We start from the raw sequence: 17,845 nt of genomic DNA, 5'->3' as shown, positions 1-17,845 counted from the left end.
CGGCCACATAAGCCGCTGCAATGGCTTCCTTGACCCATCTTGCCACTGTAGGCTTAGCAGCCTGCAGACCCTTACGAGGACCTGCAAACAGGACAAACAGATGATCCGATTTCCGGAAATCATTGGTCACTTCCAAGTATCTGATGATGACTCGTCTCACATCCAGATATTTAAGAGCAGAGTACTCCTCTGGGTAGTCCTCCCTACGAAAGGAAGGGAGACAGAGCTGCTGATTCACATGGAAGCGAGAAACAATCTTGGCCAGGAAGGAAGGCACTGTGCGAATAGTCACTCCTGCCTCAGTGAACTGCAGAAAAGGCTCTCGACATGAGAGCGCCTGGAGCTCGGAAACTCTTCTGGCTGAAGTGATAGCCACCAAAAAGACTGCTTTCAACGTCAGGTCTTTCAGAGATGCCCTCGACAAGGGTTCAAAAGGCGGCTTCTGCAATGCTCTTAGCACCAGGTTGAGATTCCACGCAGGCACCACTGAGTGCAGAGGAGGGCGCAGGTGATTAACTCCCTTGAGAAAGCGCACCACATCTGGCTGCGAAGCCAGGGAAGCACCCTTCAGGCGGCCCCTGAAGCAAGCCAGAGCCGCTACCTGGACTTTAAGGGAACTGAGCGACAGGCCTTTCTCCAGACCTTCTTGCAGGAACGCCAACACTGAAGAAATTGGAGCAGTGAAGGGAGAAAGTGAGCCTGCTTCACACCACGCTGCAAAGATACGCCAAACCCTGGCGTAAGCAGTAGAAGTAAAGCGCTTCCTCGCTCTCAGCATAGTGGCGATGACCTTGTCTGAGAAGCCCTTCTTCCTCAGACGCTGCCGCTCAATAGCCAGGCCGTAAGACCAAAGGGGGAGGGATCCTCCATCACCACGGGACCCTGATGTAACAGGCCCTGCTCCACTGGCAGCCGCAGAGGATCGTCGACTGAGAGCCTGATCAAGTCCGCATACCAGGGACGCCTGGGCCAATCCGGACTCACCAGGATTACCCTGCCGGGATGCTTTGCCACCCGGTCTAGCACCCTGCCCAACATGGGCCAGGGCGGGAACACATAGAGAAGCTCTTGTGTCGGCCACTTTTGGAGAAGAGCATCTACTCCCAGGGATCGAGGGTCCCGTCCTCTGCTGAAAAAGCGCGGCACTTGGCAATTGGCCGATGACGCCATCAGATCTAGGCTCGGCTGGCCCCAGCGCTTCGTGATGTCCAAGAACGCCTGAGCAGATAGCTGCCACTCTCCGGGCTCCAAGGTATGGCGACTGAGAAAGTCCGCCTTGACATTCATGACTCCGGCAATGTGGGCCGCTGAAAGCTGCTCCAGGTTCGCTTCCGCCCACTGGCAAAGATTCATAGCCTCCTTGGCTAGAGGGGCGCTCTTGGTACCTCCCTGGCGGTTGACATAGGCCACAGCCGTGGCATTGTCCGACAGGACCCGTACTGGCTTCAACACCAGTACCGGGATGATCTCCAAAAGCGCCAACCGAATGGCTCTGAGTTCCAGGAGGTTGATAGACCACTTTGCCTCTGCAGGAGACCAGAGCCCCTGCGCTGTCCTTCCCAAGCAGTGGGCTCCCCAGCCCGACAACGAGGCGTCCGTCGTGACGACAATCCACTCTGGGGTCACCAGAGGCATTCCCGCAGACAACTTGTCTGTCTGCATCCACCAGCTCAGCGCCTTGCGCACTGCTGGGTCCAAGGGAAGGCGCACAGCATAATCCTCCGACATCGGAGTCCAGCGCTGCAGCAAAGAGTGTTGAAGTGGTCTCATATGAGCCCTGGCCCAGGGCACAACTTTCATCGTGGCCGTCATAGAGCCCAACAGCTGCACATAGTCCCAAGCCCGAAGGGGAGAGGCTACTAGGAACTGGTCCACCTGAGCCTGAAGTTTGACAATCCGATTGTCTGGCAGGAAAACTCTGCCCACTTGGGTGTCGAATCGAACTCCCAGGTACTCCAGGGACTGAGTCGGGCGCAGCTGGCTCTTCTCCCAGTTGATGATCCATCCCAGGGAGCTCAAAAGAGCAACTACCCGGTCCACAGCTTTGCCGCACTCTGCATAAGAGGGGGCTCGGATCAACCAGTCGTCCAGATAAGGATGGACTTGTACCCCTTCCTTTCGTAGGAAGGCCGCGATGACCACCATTACTTTGGAAAAGGTCCGCGGAGCAGTAGCCAACCCGAAAGGGAGGGCTCTGAACTGGAAGTGTCGTCCCAGGACTGCAAAACGCAGAAAGCGTTGATGAGGAGGCCAGATGGGAATATGCAGGTACGCTTCCTTGATGTCCAAGGATGCCAGGAACTCTCCTGCCTTCACTGCCGCTATAACAGAGCGGAGAGTCTCCATGCGAAAGTGCCGCACTTTCAAGGCCCGATTGACCCCTTTGAGGTCGAGGATAGGCCGGACAGAACCTCCTTTCTTTGGTACCACAAAGTAAATGGAGTAACGTCCCTTGCCAAGCTGACTTTCTGGCACCGGAACGACCGCGCCCAGGCGGATCAGATTGTCCAAGGTCTGCTGCACTGCCACAGCTTTGACCGGAGACTTGCAGGGAGAGAGTACAAACCCGTCTTTTAAGGGTCGGCAGAACTCTAGTTTGTAGCCGTCTCTGATGACTTCCAGCACCCACGCGTCTGAAGTTATTGTGGTCCACTCGCCCAGAAACGAGGACAGCCGTCCTCCAATCTGCACTGGGGCGTGGACCAAGACCCCGTCATTGGGTACGAGACCCTGGGGGAGGGCCGGAGGGAGCACCTCCGGGACGGCGGTCTCTGCGAAAGGAATGCTGCTTGGGGGAGAAATTCCTCTTGAAGGAAGAGGGGGCAGAGGAACCCGACTTGCCCGGGCGGTACCGACGGGCTTCCTGCAACCGTCCTCTGGAGGTACCGGGACGAGAACTAGCCCGAGCCCTGACCTCTGGTAATTTCTTGCCCTTAGACGTGCCGAGATCGGTCACGAATTTGTCCAGCTCGACCCCAAAGAGCAGCTTGCCTTTAAAAGGCAACCTAGCCAGGCGGGATTTAGAGGCGTGGTCAGCAGACCAATGTTTCAGCCAAAGCCACCGCCGCGCAGAGATTGTCTGAGCCATGCCTTTCGCTGAGGCCCTCAAGACATCATACAGCAAGTCTGCCAAATAGGCTAAGCCCGATTCCAGGGCCGGCCAATCAGCCCTCAAGGAATGATCCGAGGGGGAAGCCCGCTGCACCATAGTGAGGCACGCCCTGGCCACATAGGAGCCGCAAACTGAGGCCTGCAAACTTAAAGCAGCCGCCTCAAAGGACGACCTTAAGGCCGCCTCCAATCTTCTGTCTTGGGCGTCCTTTAGGGCCGTGCCACCTTCCACCGGCAACGCCGTTTTCTTAGTCACCGCAGTGATTAAAGAATCCACGGTAGGCCACAGATAGGCCTCACGTTCACTCACAGCCAAAGGATAGAGGCGGGACATAGCCCTAGCCACTTTAAGGCTCGCTTCTGGGACATCCCATTGAGCCGAAATTAGGGTGTGCATGGCATCATGCACGTGGAAGGTTCTAGGCGGGCGCTTCGTCCCCAGCATAATGGCAGAGCCAACAAGGGCTGAGGGAGAGACGTCCTCCGGAGAGGAAATCTTCAAAGTGTCCATGGCCTGTAACAACAGGTTGGGCAAATCCCCTGGGCTAAAAAGCCGCGCTGCAGAGGGGTCATCCGCTCCATCCGAGCGGGGATCCGTCTCCTCCAAGGAATCCGCAAAGGACCGTTGGGAGATCTCAGACACGCTGCCCTCATCTACATCGGAGGAGACAAATTCCTCCAAGGCCTGGGAATCAACCCGAGGGCGTTTACCTCTGGGAACCTCAACCTCTTTACCAGACGAGGGAGCAGGGGCAGCGTGTTGCATGAGGAAAGCCTGATGCAGCAGCAAAACAAACTCGGGGGAGAAACCCCCCAGACTGTGCACTTCCGCAGCCTGGGCAACAGCCCTAGACGCACCCTCAACCAGCGCTCGCAAGAGCGGGGGAGAGACATGCTGCGCATCCAAAATGGCGTCCGGCGCGACACTCCGCGAAGGAGCCGCGCGGGAAGAACGGCGCTTAACTTTAGCCGCTTTTGTGCCGTCGCCCAAATTAAGGGCGTTCATGGCATTAATGTCTCCAACCTCAAGGGCGGCCCACGAAGAAGCCATCCGAGCCGCTTGGCCGGCCAAGATGGCGGAGGCGAGGAGCGGGGGATGGGCGTTTATGGCGGGAAAAACCGCCACGCCGGAGGAAGGACCGGGACATTCATCGGTCACGAAACTGTCACCCAACAAGGGCGAATCAGGCTGTAAGACCCCCGCATCCCCTCTAGAAGCGCTCAAGCGATCCGGGGAGCGACCCTTTGCGCCCTCGCCCTCCGACGCCATATGCCACGAGGAGAAGAATCGGGGAACCCCCTGCCCGCTATAAAAAGGTAAAAATTACCTGCTGTCCGCTCCGAGCTGTAACGAACTGGTGTCCCAGTGAGTAGCTGCAATGAACGTTTAAATAAACGTCGAAATAAACGCCTTTAAGGACGTTTAAAATTTTTTTTTTTTTTTTTTTTTTAACGGAGCCAGCGGGAGGGGGGAGAAAAGGAGGGACCTGGCACCACCAGGTTTGCACTTGCTCAAAAGAGCCCTCAACCCCAGGCACTCAACAAAACCTAAAAATTAGGCTTGGAGGCCTAGCCAGAGCTGCTGCTGTGTGTGACCACCACCTGCTGAGATAGAGAACATACTGAGGAGTTTCCGGCAGCACATGACCACATATAGGGAGGCAAAAGTTTGCTCTCTATCTCCACCTGCTGGTAGATGGACACAACCCACCAGTCTATGGATTGATCAGCTTGATGATATGGAACATAACTGAATTATATACAAAAAATGAACACTTTTAAAAGCTTACTTGTTCATTCCTTATATGACAAGTATAAAAGGTATATTCCCAACTAAGAGTACACTTCAGAGTTACAGAACTGACAAGCATGAAACTGGGCAGTGGAAACTCACAAGCTCCTATGTCCCACATCTTGCCTATGATGCAATATCACAGACAAATGGATGCCATCTCTTCATAAGGGTACTTTACTACAAAAATGCCTAGAAAAAATTGCACATACCTGACATAGTCCAGCCACCTAGTACTTTCCAACAAGGACAACCATTTTTCTTCAGTTTCTTCAAATGGCTCTAGAACACATAACAACAATTCTAAGATATAGGCATTTGCAATATTGGAAAATGTTGCAGCTGTTATCTTCACCTTCTTTTCCTCGTAATTTTAAAATGTTTGATTAATTTAGAAAATACTCTCACTCTGTTTAAAAATGTGTCATCTTAAAAACATTGCCCAATATGAGTGTAAGATATAAATTTCACAACCAGTCTGCAGCTGTTAGTCCCCGAAGAGCACAGTAGCTCTTCTGTAGTGAAGCATTCCATAAGCTCTAAATAAGAGCTTAGAAAATTCTAAGTTATGAAAATTTAGCTCATATTTTTGGGAACTGGATCTATGAAGCAATTACTTTTGCTTTTATGCATTTACCAAAAAGAGTGGATTAAACCATCAAAGAGTTAAATTGAACAACGCAAAAATGGAGATGATCATTTCTGATTATATAAAAACTAATTCAGGAGTTCATTAAAGGCAGCTCATTTGCCAGGCAAGCCTTTACCTTCTACTAAAACCAGATCTCATCCCTAATGAACAGAATACTTCTCTGACATACATAGTACAAACAGTCAAGCTGGTATTTACTTTTTGTAAAATGTAATACTGAAGCACTGTCCCAGCAACTATATGTAACAGGCCATGAAATGAAAAATTCTGAAACATACCTCACCTGCACTGCAAATCAGTGTTTGTTTCCTGAGCTTGGTGATTATGGCCCCACCATGGAACCTGTGACTTTTCTTGGGGGAATAGTACAGAAGCTTCTTATCGTCCTCCACAAACCACAATACCCAGATTTCCCTGATGCCCCCCTCCCATTCCCCTCGCACAGACCTACTGGACAGACCTGACCCTACTTATTTCTGAGATCTAATGAGTTTAGATTTTAACCCTACCAGTATTTCTGTGCAGAAGTATATCCAGGTTCTTTAATACCAATTTATAAATCTTATTTTTATAAGTTAACAATATTTTTTATAACATATCAGAGAAACATTAGGCGTTCAGAGGCTGATCTACCTCCAACATGTTTTGTGGTTCAGTAATTTTATAAGTCATGTGGTTCATTAAGGAGACATGACACATAAAGGAGCCTCTGCTTACCAAAAAGCAAACAGTCTGTCTGATTTGCAAAGATCACTGAGCTTCTTTGTCCTCTCTGCGAAAGGATGGAAGCTCCACAGATTGGCTGAGATGAAATGCTGGAATTTGTGTTTTGGGGGAGATTTTATAGAAAGCATTCAAAAAATACTGTATCTGATAAAATCAGATAAGAAACATGCAAAATCAAAGCACCATGTCCTATCTTTCTTTTATATTTATTTATTAGGATTTATTTACTGCTTTTTTGAAGGAATTCGCTAAAGGCGGTATACGTAAGAATAAATCAAACATAAGCAATAGACAATTACAGCAGTAAAAAATATTCAAATAACAATACAAATTATGGAATAGTATACTACTTACAATGTCAACACAATACGTAATAGGACATTTTAATTGACAGTATAGGGTATAAGCAAAGATGGAACATATAGATAAGAGAATAAGAGGAGTTAGAAAATAAGATGACTAATTTAAATAAAGGTGCACATGAGGTCCGAGAGATGGTTAAATATTATCTCAGCTAGGGTAGGAGTGGATACATGTGTTCTGCTACAGTATGTGCAGCCTGAGTCACTCTTTGTGTGTGTGTGAGTAAGACTAACAAGTTAGTTACTTCTTCCATTAAAGGCCTGGTTGAAGAGCCAAGCTTTCACCTGCTTCCTGAAGTAGAGATAGTCTTGTGTTAAGCGAAGCCTTTCATGGAGTGCATTTCAGAGTGTGGGGGCTACTCCAGAGAAGGCTCGCTTGTGGGTATCACATTGTGTAATGTCTTTTGGAGAGGTTTGTGGTTAGTGATATTCTTTGAGAAGTACAACATACACACAAAAACATACATTCTTAACATAGGTCCTTTAACTTGTTTACTCAGAATCTAGACTGTTACCCATCATTAGATATTGTTTTTCAATATAACTAGATAATACGGGATTAATTCTATAATAGTGCCCCTATACATTGCCTATTCTATAAAGAAAAGCAGGTGCTTACTCTACTTTATAACAGTAAAATACATACCTATAATTTTGGGGCAAGTGCTCGTGCCTGAACACCTTAAGATACGTGCATAACATATACAATTCTATAAGTTATGCACAAGTGATTCCCAGACTCCATCTCTGTGTATTTATTTGTTTATTTTAGTTACATTTGTACCCCGCACTTTCCCACTCATGGCAGGCTCCAAATACACACCAGGTAAGATATACATACATATGCAAATAAGTTTTGCCTTTATGAGCTTATGTACATACACACACATGCCATTATTCTAATCAATTCTGCATGTAATCAGAACGTAAATGTTAGTGCCCACTTTACAGAATTACCCCCTACTGGCTTACACAAGAACTGAACTGTCTTTTCTTAAAACAGAAATTCCTCTCCCAAGAAAACAACTCTTCTCTTTCATGAATACTTAGGAGATCCTTCAGTATGACCTACCATTAACACACAAATGCTTGAGTTTGCTAAAGGCAGTCTGAATTTCCTGGATATTTGGCATACTTTTATCCAAATCTGTTTTGTAAACATCGTTCCTCTGTGGATGGCTTCTCATGATTGCATTACAAATCCTAACAAAGGAAAATAGAACACAATACATTATAGACTATGTTGATTTGTCAATAAAGCTGATGACAATCAGATATATGGAATAATTTGCAATCGCTGAGTTTCTGACATGGGCAGCCAATTTATAGCTTTTAAGACTTTTTTTCACAATTTTGTTGCTCAGAATGGCTCATAAAAAAATGGTAAAAAGAATACAAGGTAGCTTCCCCACTCTTTCAGGATCTGTCTCCAGTGCTTATTTCCTTTTTCAGAATGCTCAACTCGTGTAATATTAGTGTGACCAAAACATATCATAACCAGTGAACTCATATAATATTACTATGACAAAATTATATAAAAAGTGTGCTCAAAATTACCCACAGTCACTGATTCGAAATTATATGAGTGGCTGTGGGCAACTTAGTGAAGTCACATAATATTATTTTGACAAAAGCATATAAACAGTGTGCTCAAAGTTACCCACAGTCGCTCATCTGAAATTATATATTAGTGGTTGTGAATAACTTAGTGAACTGACGTAATATTATTGTGACAAAAACATATCATAAACAGTGTGCTCAAAGTTACCCACAGTCACTCATATATAATTTTGGATAAGAGACTGTAGGTAACTTTGAGCACACTGTATGTTTTTGTTTTGGTCACATTAATATTACCCGAGTTGATCGTTCTGAAAATAGAAATAAGCATGAGAAATAGATGATGAAAAAGTGGGCAAGTACATTGTTCTTGTTTTGGTCACACTAATATTACCTGAGTTGACCGTTCTGAAAATAGAAATAAGAACGGGAGACCGATGATGAAAAAGTGAGGAAATTATCTATTGGTACTCAACATCTTGCAATTGCCCTTTGGTGTCTCCTTGAGCTCAATATAAGTTGGTTGGTCTAGCTTTGTTTGTGTTTCTACTGGGCCACCATCACAATGTTTTATGATGGTGTGACATTTTTAATTGATTCATTTCTCAATTGCCCCAAGCACTTTACAATCTAGTAAAACGTAATAAAATAACAATGCATAACATCAATTACAGTTCTATAAATGTCAGCCTTAGAGAGAATATCCTGTACGTTTAGTTTCAAATATCTAAGTAAATCAACAGAATAAAATTAAAAAAATCATTCTAGTCACCTGCTATTCAAATCCAACAGAGAAAATAACAGTGTGCTATAGAATTCACTTTGTATTTGAACATCATCAGTTAAATGGAAAACAAGCAAGAACAATACATGGCAAATTCTCTACACCACAGTAAGGACAAGGCAATCTTTCAAAAGGAACAGTTATTTGCTTTACCACAGGAAGCTTGCACAGCAAGTGTTTGGAATATTAATCTGCCCCATGCTGTTCACAATGAGATTCGGCAACATATCAGAGCGGGCTGCCAGCAAGTACTGCACAAAAAGCTGCCATATTTTCTAGAGACATGCCTAGTTAAATAAAAATGATGTTTTTGTCATTTTTCTTACCTTTGGTCTATTTTCCTTTGTTGCAGCATATCTTTTATGTTGGCCATGCGTACAAGTGCACTTCCATTGGGGTGATTCCAACACCACAGCTAGATACAGAAAAATAAGGCCAATGGTAAGAGACAACAAAGTAAGTTTTTAGCCCAACAAATGTTGGTGTGTATATTTACTTGTGACTCCAAGTGGCCCTGTTATTGAAGTGCGCTTTTTTTGCACTTAGCGTGACGTAACGATAAAAATTAAAATGATAAGTGCAAAGAGTTTGTGCTAACTGTTGGGAGAATGCCCAGCATGTCCTTTGCAATTTCCGCACTGAATACTGCACTAGCATGCGTAACTCTTGTTGCAGTTATTGTGGTTGCACTTAGTGCCTCCTGAGGCAGCGCTAAGCGAATCTGCGCTAACTGTAATATGCAGTCCACATCCATTTTCTGTTATGACCCACCTAGTTCCCGCTCCCTAACATGGAGCTAACATACAAATTATTGTCTGCTAACTGCCATGCCACTGCGGTAACAACTGGTGTGCTTATGCAGAAATAGTTCACACGTGTTAATTTGCACGTTAACCACTTAGAAAGGAGCCCCTAAATCTTGCAAAGCGCTCAGTTCCCAACTGGATAAGGGAGCAGATGGCTAGAAAACGAAGTCTACTTATTGCACTATGTGAAAGGCAGTACATCAAATGCAATAAACCTTAAACCTTACTCAAAACAGCACTCTATGAAATTCTGTGATTTTTAGTGACAGAAAACATAAAACCAATCTCCTTCAGCCTCACTGAAAAATATGATTTGCGATATTTATCCTTCAAAAACAATCTTCCAGAAACAGTGACTAGAAAAACGGTAACACCCTCAAATTTACATCAGGTTCTGTTGAATCAGCTGCACATAAGCTTATTTCATTAATCAGATCATTAAAATACTAATAAAAACCAGATTCCAAAAGATTTGGGCAGTTGTGTGGTCTAATTTGACTGCTAGAGCCCATAGTTTATTCCTAAATTACTAAGATGTACTATGTTCAGGAAAAGGTACAGTCACCAGTAAGGGTGGGGGTGGGGTGAATAGGGAGGAGAGTAGCATTACCAGTCATTCAAACAGTACTTAATTATGTCTCTGGAGTGGGTGTAAGGAACACCACTCCCTACAAGGTGGACTCTCCTACACAACAGATAAGATGTTTGGGAGAGAGAGAGAGGGAAGGGTGAAAACTGAATATTATGTGCAGTAATGCTGTACTGTAACAGAATTTGTTTTCATCACAATCAGTTTCCTGGTATTGTTGTAATGTTTGCTTTTTGTAAATAAAAGATATTTTAAAAAAATAATAATAAATACTGCCAACAGTATTAAAACATATCAATTGCATAAAAATGCACTAAACTATAACATATAATTAAGAAATATATAAAAGACAGAAATGAACAGGGTATCTGTTCAAACCAGGCAGCTCCTTGTGACTCTGGGCAAGTCACTTAACCCTCCATTGCCCCATGTAAGCCGCATTGAGCCTGCCATGAGTGGGAAAGTGCGGGGTACAAATGTAACAAAAAAAAAAAAAAAACATGATGGGCAGACACAGTGACAGTATTCCTGTCCTCTCCATTAGTCATCATAGAATAGAATACAGTACACAATCCTTCTAGCAATCTAGAACTACTCCAACCTAGTAACTGGTGCAGAATGTGCAAAGTCTAATCCAGGGGTGTCCAACCTCGATCCTCGAGGGCTGTAATCCAGTTAGGTTTTCAGGATTTCCCCAATGAATATGCATGAAATCTATTTGCATGCACTGCCTCCATTGTATGCAAATAGATCTCATGCATATTCACTGGGGAAATCCTGAAAACCTGACCTGGCAAGCGCCAAGGTTGGACATTCCTGGTCTAATCAATTAGGCTGTAAGGTCATTTGAATAGGGAAATAACTTCCTGGACCATTTGGAAACAGTGTAAATACTTTCTTTGGTAACCTGATCAAGTAATCTAGCCTATTAAGCACTATCACCTGCAATAATGTCTGCAACTGGCCCCAGGACTAGACTTTTTAAAAATATTTGATTACTCACCTTTCCAATCTGAGCTAAAAGTAAGTAAACATGCAGGTTCAATAGGTATTTTCTTGCCTTGCCCAAAAGAGGGGCAGGCCTGCTTTATCAACCACAAAAAAGCAAAACAAATTCTGACAATGTTATGAATCATAGATAATCATCCAGAGTTACACCCAAACTTTTTAGAGGAAGCTGAAAGCTGGTTATTCAGTTGCAGACTAATTTATTTTACTATCTTTTCCTATGTATAAATTGTCAGGATTTTTTAAAGTTATGCTGTAATAAGTGTTATTATCTAATCAACTTTCAACAGCTGCCAAACAAGCTACCAGCCTAAGAGGTGATGTAACTAGAGATAACCTGCACTGAAACAAAATCTCTGATCTGAAATTCTTTAATCAGCTGACTCTAAGGCGGAAGGTATGAATTGAAAAGAAATGGTGAAAAGACAGCATCTTGAGGAACTCTATTACTGAGGCTGAAAATGGTTATGTTTTAAAGTTTATATCTGATATACCGCTGAGGCCTTCACATAGGCATACACCCTCGGATTCTATATAGTGAGCCTACAGATCTGCACCAAAATCAGTGTGGATTGTATAACACAAATAACTTAATTAGCTTAACAAGCTAATGAGCACTCATAACAGCACTTAACAAGCAATGAGAACTAATTGGCACTAATTAAAATTTAGGCGCACAACTCACTAAGCGTATTCTGTAACGAAGTGCGCCAAACTTCTAATGTGCATAGGCAAAAAGGGGTGTGGTCATAGGCAGGAAAATGGGCATTTTGTGGGCGTTGTGAAATTTACACGCATAGTTATAGAATATGGCCCAGTGCGCACAAATCTACGCACTGGGATTTACGCCACTTTTTTTTTGGTGTAAACGGATGTGAGTAGATTTAGGCACCGAGACATCAACTAAGCGTATTCTATAATTGGCACCTAAATTTAGGCACCGATTATAGAATAAGCTTAGTAGGCATTGATTTCAGTGCCAGTTTTTTTAGACGCCATTTATAGAATCTCCCCCACAGCGGTTAACAAATACAATTTTCTATACAGGTACTAGTACTGCCCATAATGGACTCACAATCTAAGTAGTATATATTGTGCCTGGGGCTAAGTGACTTGCCCAGGGTCACAAGGAGCAGCAGAGGGAACTGAACATGGTTCCCTAGGATCTCAACCCACTGACGGCTGTTAGGCAGCAGCAGGAATCGAACCCGGTTCCCCAGGTCCACAACCCACTGCACTAACCATTAGGCTACTCCTCCATCTATTTTACAATTAAGCCTGTTGTATTGTTCCTTGCCTACACCCCTGTTTACTAAGCCACACTAGCGGCTGCTTCACAGCAATGCCAACACAGCCCATTCAAAGTGAATTGGCTGCATCGGCATTAGCGAATGGCTTAGTAAACAGGGGTCTTGTTAATAGATGGGCTATAAATGTAATAAATAGTAAATATCCACCAATACAAATTATGTCATATTTGACAGAAATCATGTTTCTTCTTTATCAAATAACGTATCTTAAGATTATGACAAATGCTGATCAACCTAATCACTATTCACTTATTTCTTATGAAACAAAAGAATCAGAGCTGACACCTATTTTTCTAATGTTACACACTCTTACAATGCAAAATAACTAATAGACAGACATTTTCCTTTATATTTTGAAGTAGGTACATTTTTCACACAGTTAATCGTCTGATACTACATCCATTTGCGTTAAAACAGGGAAGTTTCCCCTACTGCTACATAACTGCCACATTATTTTCAGTCCAAAATAATACATCTTTTTACATTAAATAAACAAGCTAGAACTGTTGCTGGAGCATGCAAGATCTTTTTCCTGATGAGTGTTATCCTTCAGATCGGAGTTGGAGTACTTTCTTCCAAATATCTATTGACGACCTGGATAAATTTTGAACTAAGTTCATACTTAATGAAAACGGCACCATTAGAATTTAAATATGCTCCTCTTCACTGGATAGAGGATTCTTTTTCTTCTAGCATTTTTCTTAGGGAATATGAAGATATTATCTTAACCCCTATAATGAAAACTACAAAGGCATCAATGGGTGATGCCACTGGTCTATAATTAGAAGTATATATTCCTGATTTTGTTAAGGTTATGGAAGGTTTGGTAAAAAAACTAATTGGTATCCTATTTAGATCAATATGACTTACTTCATACATCACAATCTGGTTTCAGTGAAGTTCACAGCACAGAGACACTTAACTACCCTGCTGGAGCAAATTAAGGGGCCCTTTTACTAAGCCTGTGTAGGCACCTACGTGTGGCGAATGCGCACCAATTCGGAACTACCACCAGTTTACCACGAGGCCCAGGCAGTAATTTCATTATTTTCCGGCACGTAGAATTAACAGGCAGTAAGCGGCATTGTACGCGCACTGACAATTATCACCCAGTTAAAGCGTGAGACCTTACCGCTAAGTCAATGGGTGGCGGTAAGGTCTCAGGCCCAAAATGGATATGCGCAAATTTTCATTTTGTTGCACGTCCATTTCGGCAAAAAAAAAAAAAAGTTTTTTTGCAGGTGCGCTGAAAAATGGACTTCTGCGCATCCAATACATGTGTCTACACCAGCAAAAACCACTTTTCAGCGGACCTTGGTAAAAGAACCCCTAGATTAACTGTTAGTAAGGGCCAGCATGCTCTTCCTATGCAACTAGATCTTTCCAGTGCCTTTGATTTAGTTGATCATAAAACATTACTTGAAATTTTATAGTATAGGAGTATCTGCAAATGTGTTAAGATGGTTTGAAGGGTTCCTATCAAACAGAGCTTAGAGAGTTAAAATGCAAGGATCCTTGTTGGAAAAATGGGTTTCATTATCAGGGGTTCCGCAGGGATCCCCTTTATCTTCACTACTGTTCAATGTATTACTCTCATCTCTGGGTAGGAAGTTAAGAGGCGGCGGGTTATCACGTATTCATTTATACAAATGATATGTCTGTTCTTTTTCAAACTGATAGCAAGTTACAGGATAAACATTGGATAATATTTCACTGTTTTTCCTTAACTGCTGATTGGATGAGTACTAGTTAATTAAAACTCAAAAAAGAAAAGACAAAGCTTTTATTAATTAGCTCCAAATGTAAACAAAGATGAAGATTTAAATCTTAGAATTGATGGGACAGATTACACTTTAGAACATTCACTGAATCTTCTGGGCATTACTTTGGATTATCAGTTATCTATTGAAAATCATATTAATCAGCTTATAAAGAGTTCATTTTGCACATTAAGAAAATTGAGATGTATTAGAAAGTACTTGGAACAGAATCAATTTAGGCCGATGGTTCAGTCGTTAATTTTGAGCAAGTTAGATTATAGCAGGGCTCTCCCTTGTTGAAGCGATTTCAAACAATTCAAAATGTTGCAGTACATCTGATCTACTCTTTGAAGAAATTAGATAGGATTAACACCTTTCTTTCTGACTCTGCACTGGCTTCCAGTGGAAGCCAGAATTTTGTTTAAGGTAGGTTTGATCTTTAAGATCTTAAAATGGTCTAATTCCAATTCCTCAATATACGGTTTATCTTATACGTAGGCCACTAGCTGGTCAATTCTATGATGTTAGGAACAGAATGGCAACATTGTTTCCTAGTTCTAGAGGTGTTATATTAAATAACAAATTTTCATCCTCATTTCTGTACCAAGCAGCTAATGGTCCGCTGTACCATAATATCCTTGTTTTTATTTTATTATTTATTGCACTTGTATCCCACATTTTCCCACCTATTTGCAGGCTCAATGTGGCTTACAAAGATCTGTTATGGCAACGCCATAACAGGGTAAATAATACAATTGGTGTTACAAAGAAATTAAAGAGGACAAGAGGATCTGTTCAAGCAGTAGTAGAGTAAAACATTCTGAATAAAGGTGTTTAGGTGTTGTGTTATAATTAATTATGTGTTCTCGTGGAAGGCCTTATTAAAAAGATAGGTTTTCAGAGCTTTGCAGAAGCTATTTAGCTCTTTTATCGTTTTCAAGTGAGTTGGTAGTGCATTCCACATCTGCGTACTCATGTAGGAAAAGCTGGTCGCGTGTGCTACTTTGTATTTTAATCCTTTACAGCTGGGGAAGTGTAGGTTGAGAAAGGTGCGGGAAGAACGTTTAGCATTTCTGGGTGGTAGGTCCACGAGGTCTAGCATGTAGGTCGGGGCATCTCCGTAGATGATTTTATGAATAATTGTGCAGATCTTGAACGTGGTGCGTTCTTTGATTGGGAGCCAGTGTAATTTCTTTCTTAGGGGTTTTGCACTATCATATTTTGTTTTTCCAAAATATGAGTCTGGCTGCGGTGTTCTGGGCTGTTTGAAGTTTCTTGTTGGTCTTTTCTTTACAACCAGCGTAGTGCATTGCAATAGTCTAGGTGACATGGAGGGGAATAATCAAACAGCACCGGCGAAATACATGGCCGGCGATGTATTTTGGTGGCGCCGCAAACAGCTGGCCAGACCCGTATTTTCAAAAAAGATGGCCGGCCATCTTTTGTTTCGATAATACGGTTCTGGCCAGCCAAATGCATTGGATTTGGCCGGGGTTTGAGATGGCCAGCTTCGTTTTTTTAGTGATAATGGAAAGTTATGTCGGCCATCTGAAACCCCGGCCAAATTCAAGGCATTTGGCCATGGGAGGAGCCAGCATTTTTAGTGCACTGGACCCCCCGGACATGCCAGGGCACCAACCAGCCACCCAAGGGGTCACTGCGGTGGACTTCAGAAAAGCTCCCACGTGCATAGCTCCCTTACTTTGGGAGCTGAGCCCCCCCAACCCCCCCCCCCCCCAAAACCCACTACCCACAAATGTACTGGACCCACTAAAACTGCTCCAGGGACCTGCATACAGCCTCTAGGACTTATTGCTGCTGTATAACTTTGGCACACCAGTTCACACCTGAAGACTAATCTTTCTGAAAAAGTCCTTTCTTGAAATAACCATGTTTACTCACAGTTAACTGCAGATCAGAGGTTGTGCCCCACTGGCAAAGAGTCCCCTGGTACTAAGATTAGCAGTAGCTCAGAGCTGGCACAATGGTGTAAAATGCCCTTTTTCAGCACCATTCAAGGTAAGAACTACGTTCTCTGACATGGGTAACACAGGAAAGGGATCTAAAACTGTCTTACAAAAATGGCCACTACCGCATGGACTACAACAGGAAACAAAACAGGGCACACTCTGACCCAGTAAGCAGGGGGAAAAGCAGAGCCTACCAACTACCAATACCTATACCCACCACAATGCATTGCTGATGTGACTCTGCAGTGCAAATAACAGAAAAGGTGCCACACTCACCCCAGAGCCACATCACAAGCAGGCAAAGGCTGTCAGAGGACAGAACACATTCTGCTGTCAAGGAGGTGGACGGCATTTGAGGCTGGCATAGAGGCTGGCAGAAAAGTATTTGTAACCTGTTTTTATGCTGGGAGGTCATCCCCGATTCCTTCCGGTGGTCATGTGGTCAGTTCAGCCACCTTTTTGAAGTTTGGACCTGAAAAAAAAGGGACCAAGTAAAAGCGGCCAAATGCTCTTCATCGCCGGGTTTATTTTTTCCATTATGGGCTAAAGCCGGTCATTTCGTTACCCCGCCCATGCCCACCCATATCCCGCCTTCGCATCGCTGCCAACACGCCCCCTTGAACTTTCGCCAGCTCTGCGACGGGAAAGCAGCGATGGTATCAAAATAGCGGCTTTCGATTATACCGATTTGGCCGCTTTTGCGAGATCACCGGCCATCTCCCGATTTGTGTCGGAAGATGGCCGGCGATCACTTTCGAAAATGAGCTGGTTAATACCATTGACTGTACCAGGTTGCGAAAGATGGCCCTTGGGAAGAAAGGTTTTACTCTTTTGAGTTTCCACATGGAGTGAAACATTTTCTTCGTTGTATTCTTCACGTGATTTTCAAGTGTGAGATTTCGGTCAATGGTGACTCCCAGAATTTTCAGGTTGTTTGAGACGGGGAGGGAACAGTTTGGGGTGGTTATGGTGGTGAATTCATTTGTGTTGTGAGGTGAGTATAAGACATTGTGTTTTTTCTGCATTAAGTTTTAGCTGAAATGCATCCACCCAGGAGTGAATGATTTGGAAGCTTTGGTTGATTTCGTTGGTGATTTCCTTTAGGTCATGTTTGAACGGGATGTAAATCGTGACGTCATCTGCATATATGTATGGATTAAGATTTTGATTGTCTAATAGCTTGGCTAGTGGTGTCATCATTAGGTTAAAGAGGGTTGGTGAGAGGGGGGATCCTTGAGGAACTCCGCATTCTGGTACCCATGGGGCTGATATCGCCGCTTCAGTTGTTACTTGGTATGATCTTGTTGTCGGGAATCCTCTAAACCATTCCATTCCTAATAATACCTAACATTCTGTTTGCTCATAAATATGTTTTTTGTCCCCACATTATTACACCTTTCTACTTTTATCTCCAC

At 43.6% G+C, this 17,845-nt stretch overlaps 1 protein-coding gene across 1 annotated transcript in view; it reads right to left on the bottom strand.

Moving 5' to 3' along the window:
- Window positions 1-17,845, bottom strand: part of LOC115458679 (myotubularin-related protein 10-like) — a 140,057-nt gene that overhangs the window by 44,027 nt on the left and 78,185 nt on the right. Inside the window, 3 exon segments of the mRNA XM_030188511.1 lie at window positions 5,116-5,185; window positions 7,716-7,846; window positions 9,314-9,402. Of these exon segments, the coding sequence (XP_030044371.1) occupies window positions 5,116-5,185; window positions 7,716-7,846; window positions 9,314-9,402 (290 nt within the window).

The sequence above is a fragment of the Microcaecilia unicolor genome, chromosome 1, assembly GCF_901765095.1.
Source record: "Microcaecilia unicolor chromosome 1, aMicUni1.1, whole genome shotgun sequence".
Taxonomy (NCBI): Eukaryota; Metazoa; Chordata; class Amphibia; order Gymnophiona; family Siphonopidae; genus Microcaecilia; species Microcaecilia unicolor.
This window is presented reverse-complemented; position numbering and strand designations above follow the sequence as displayed.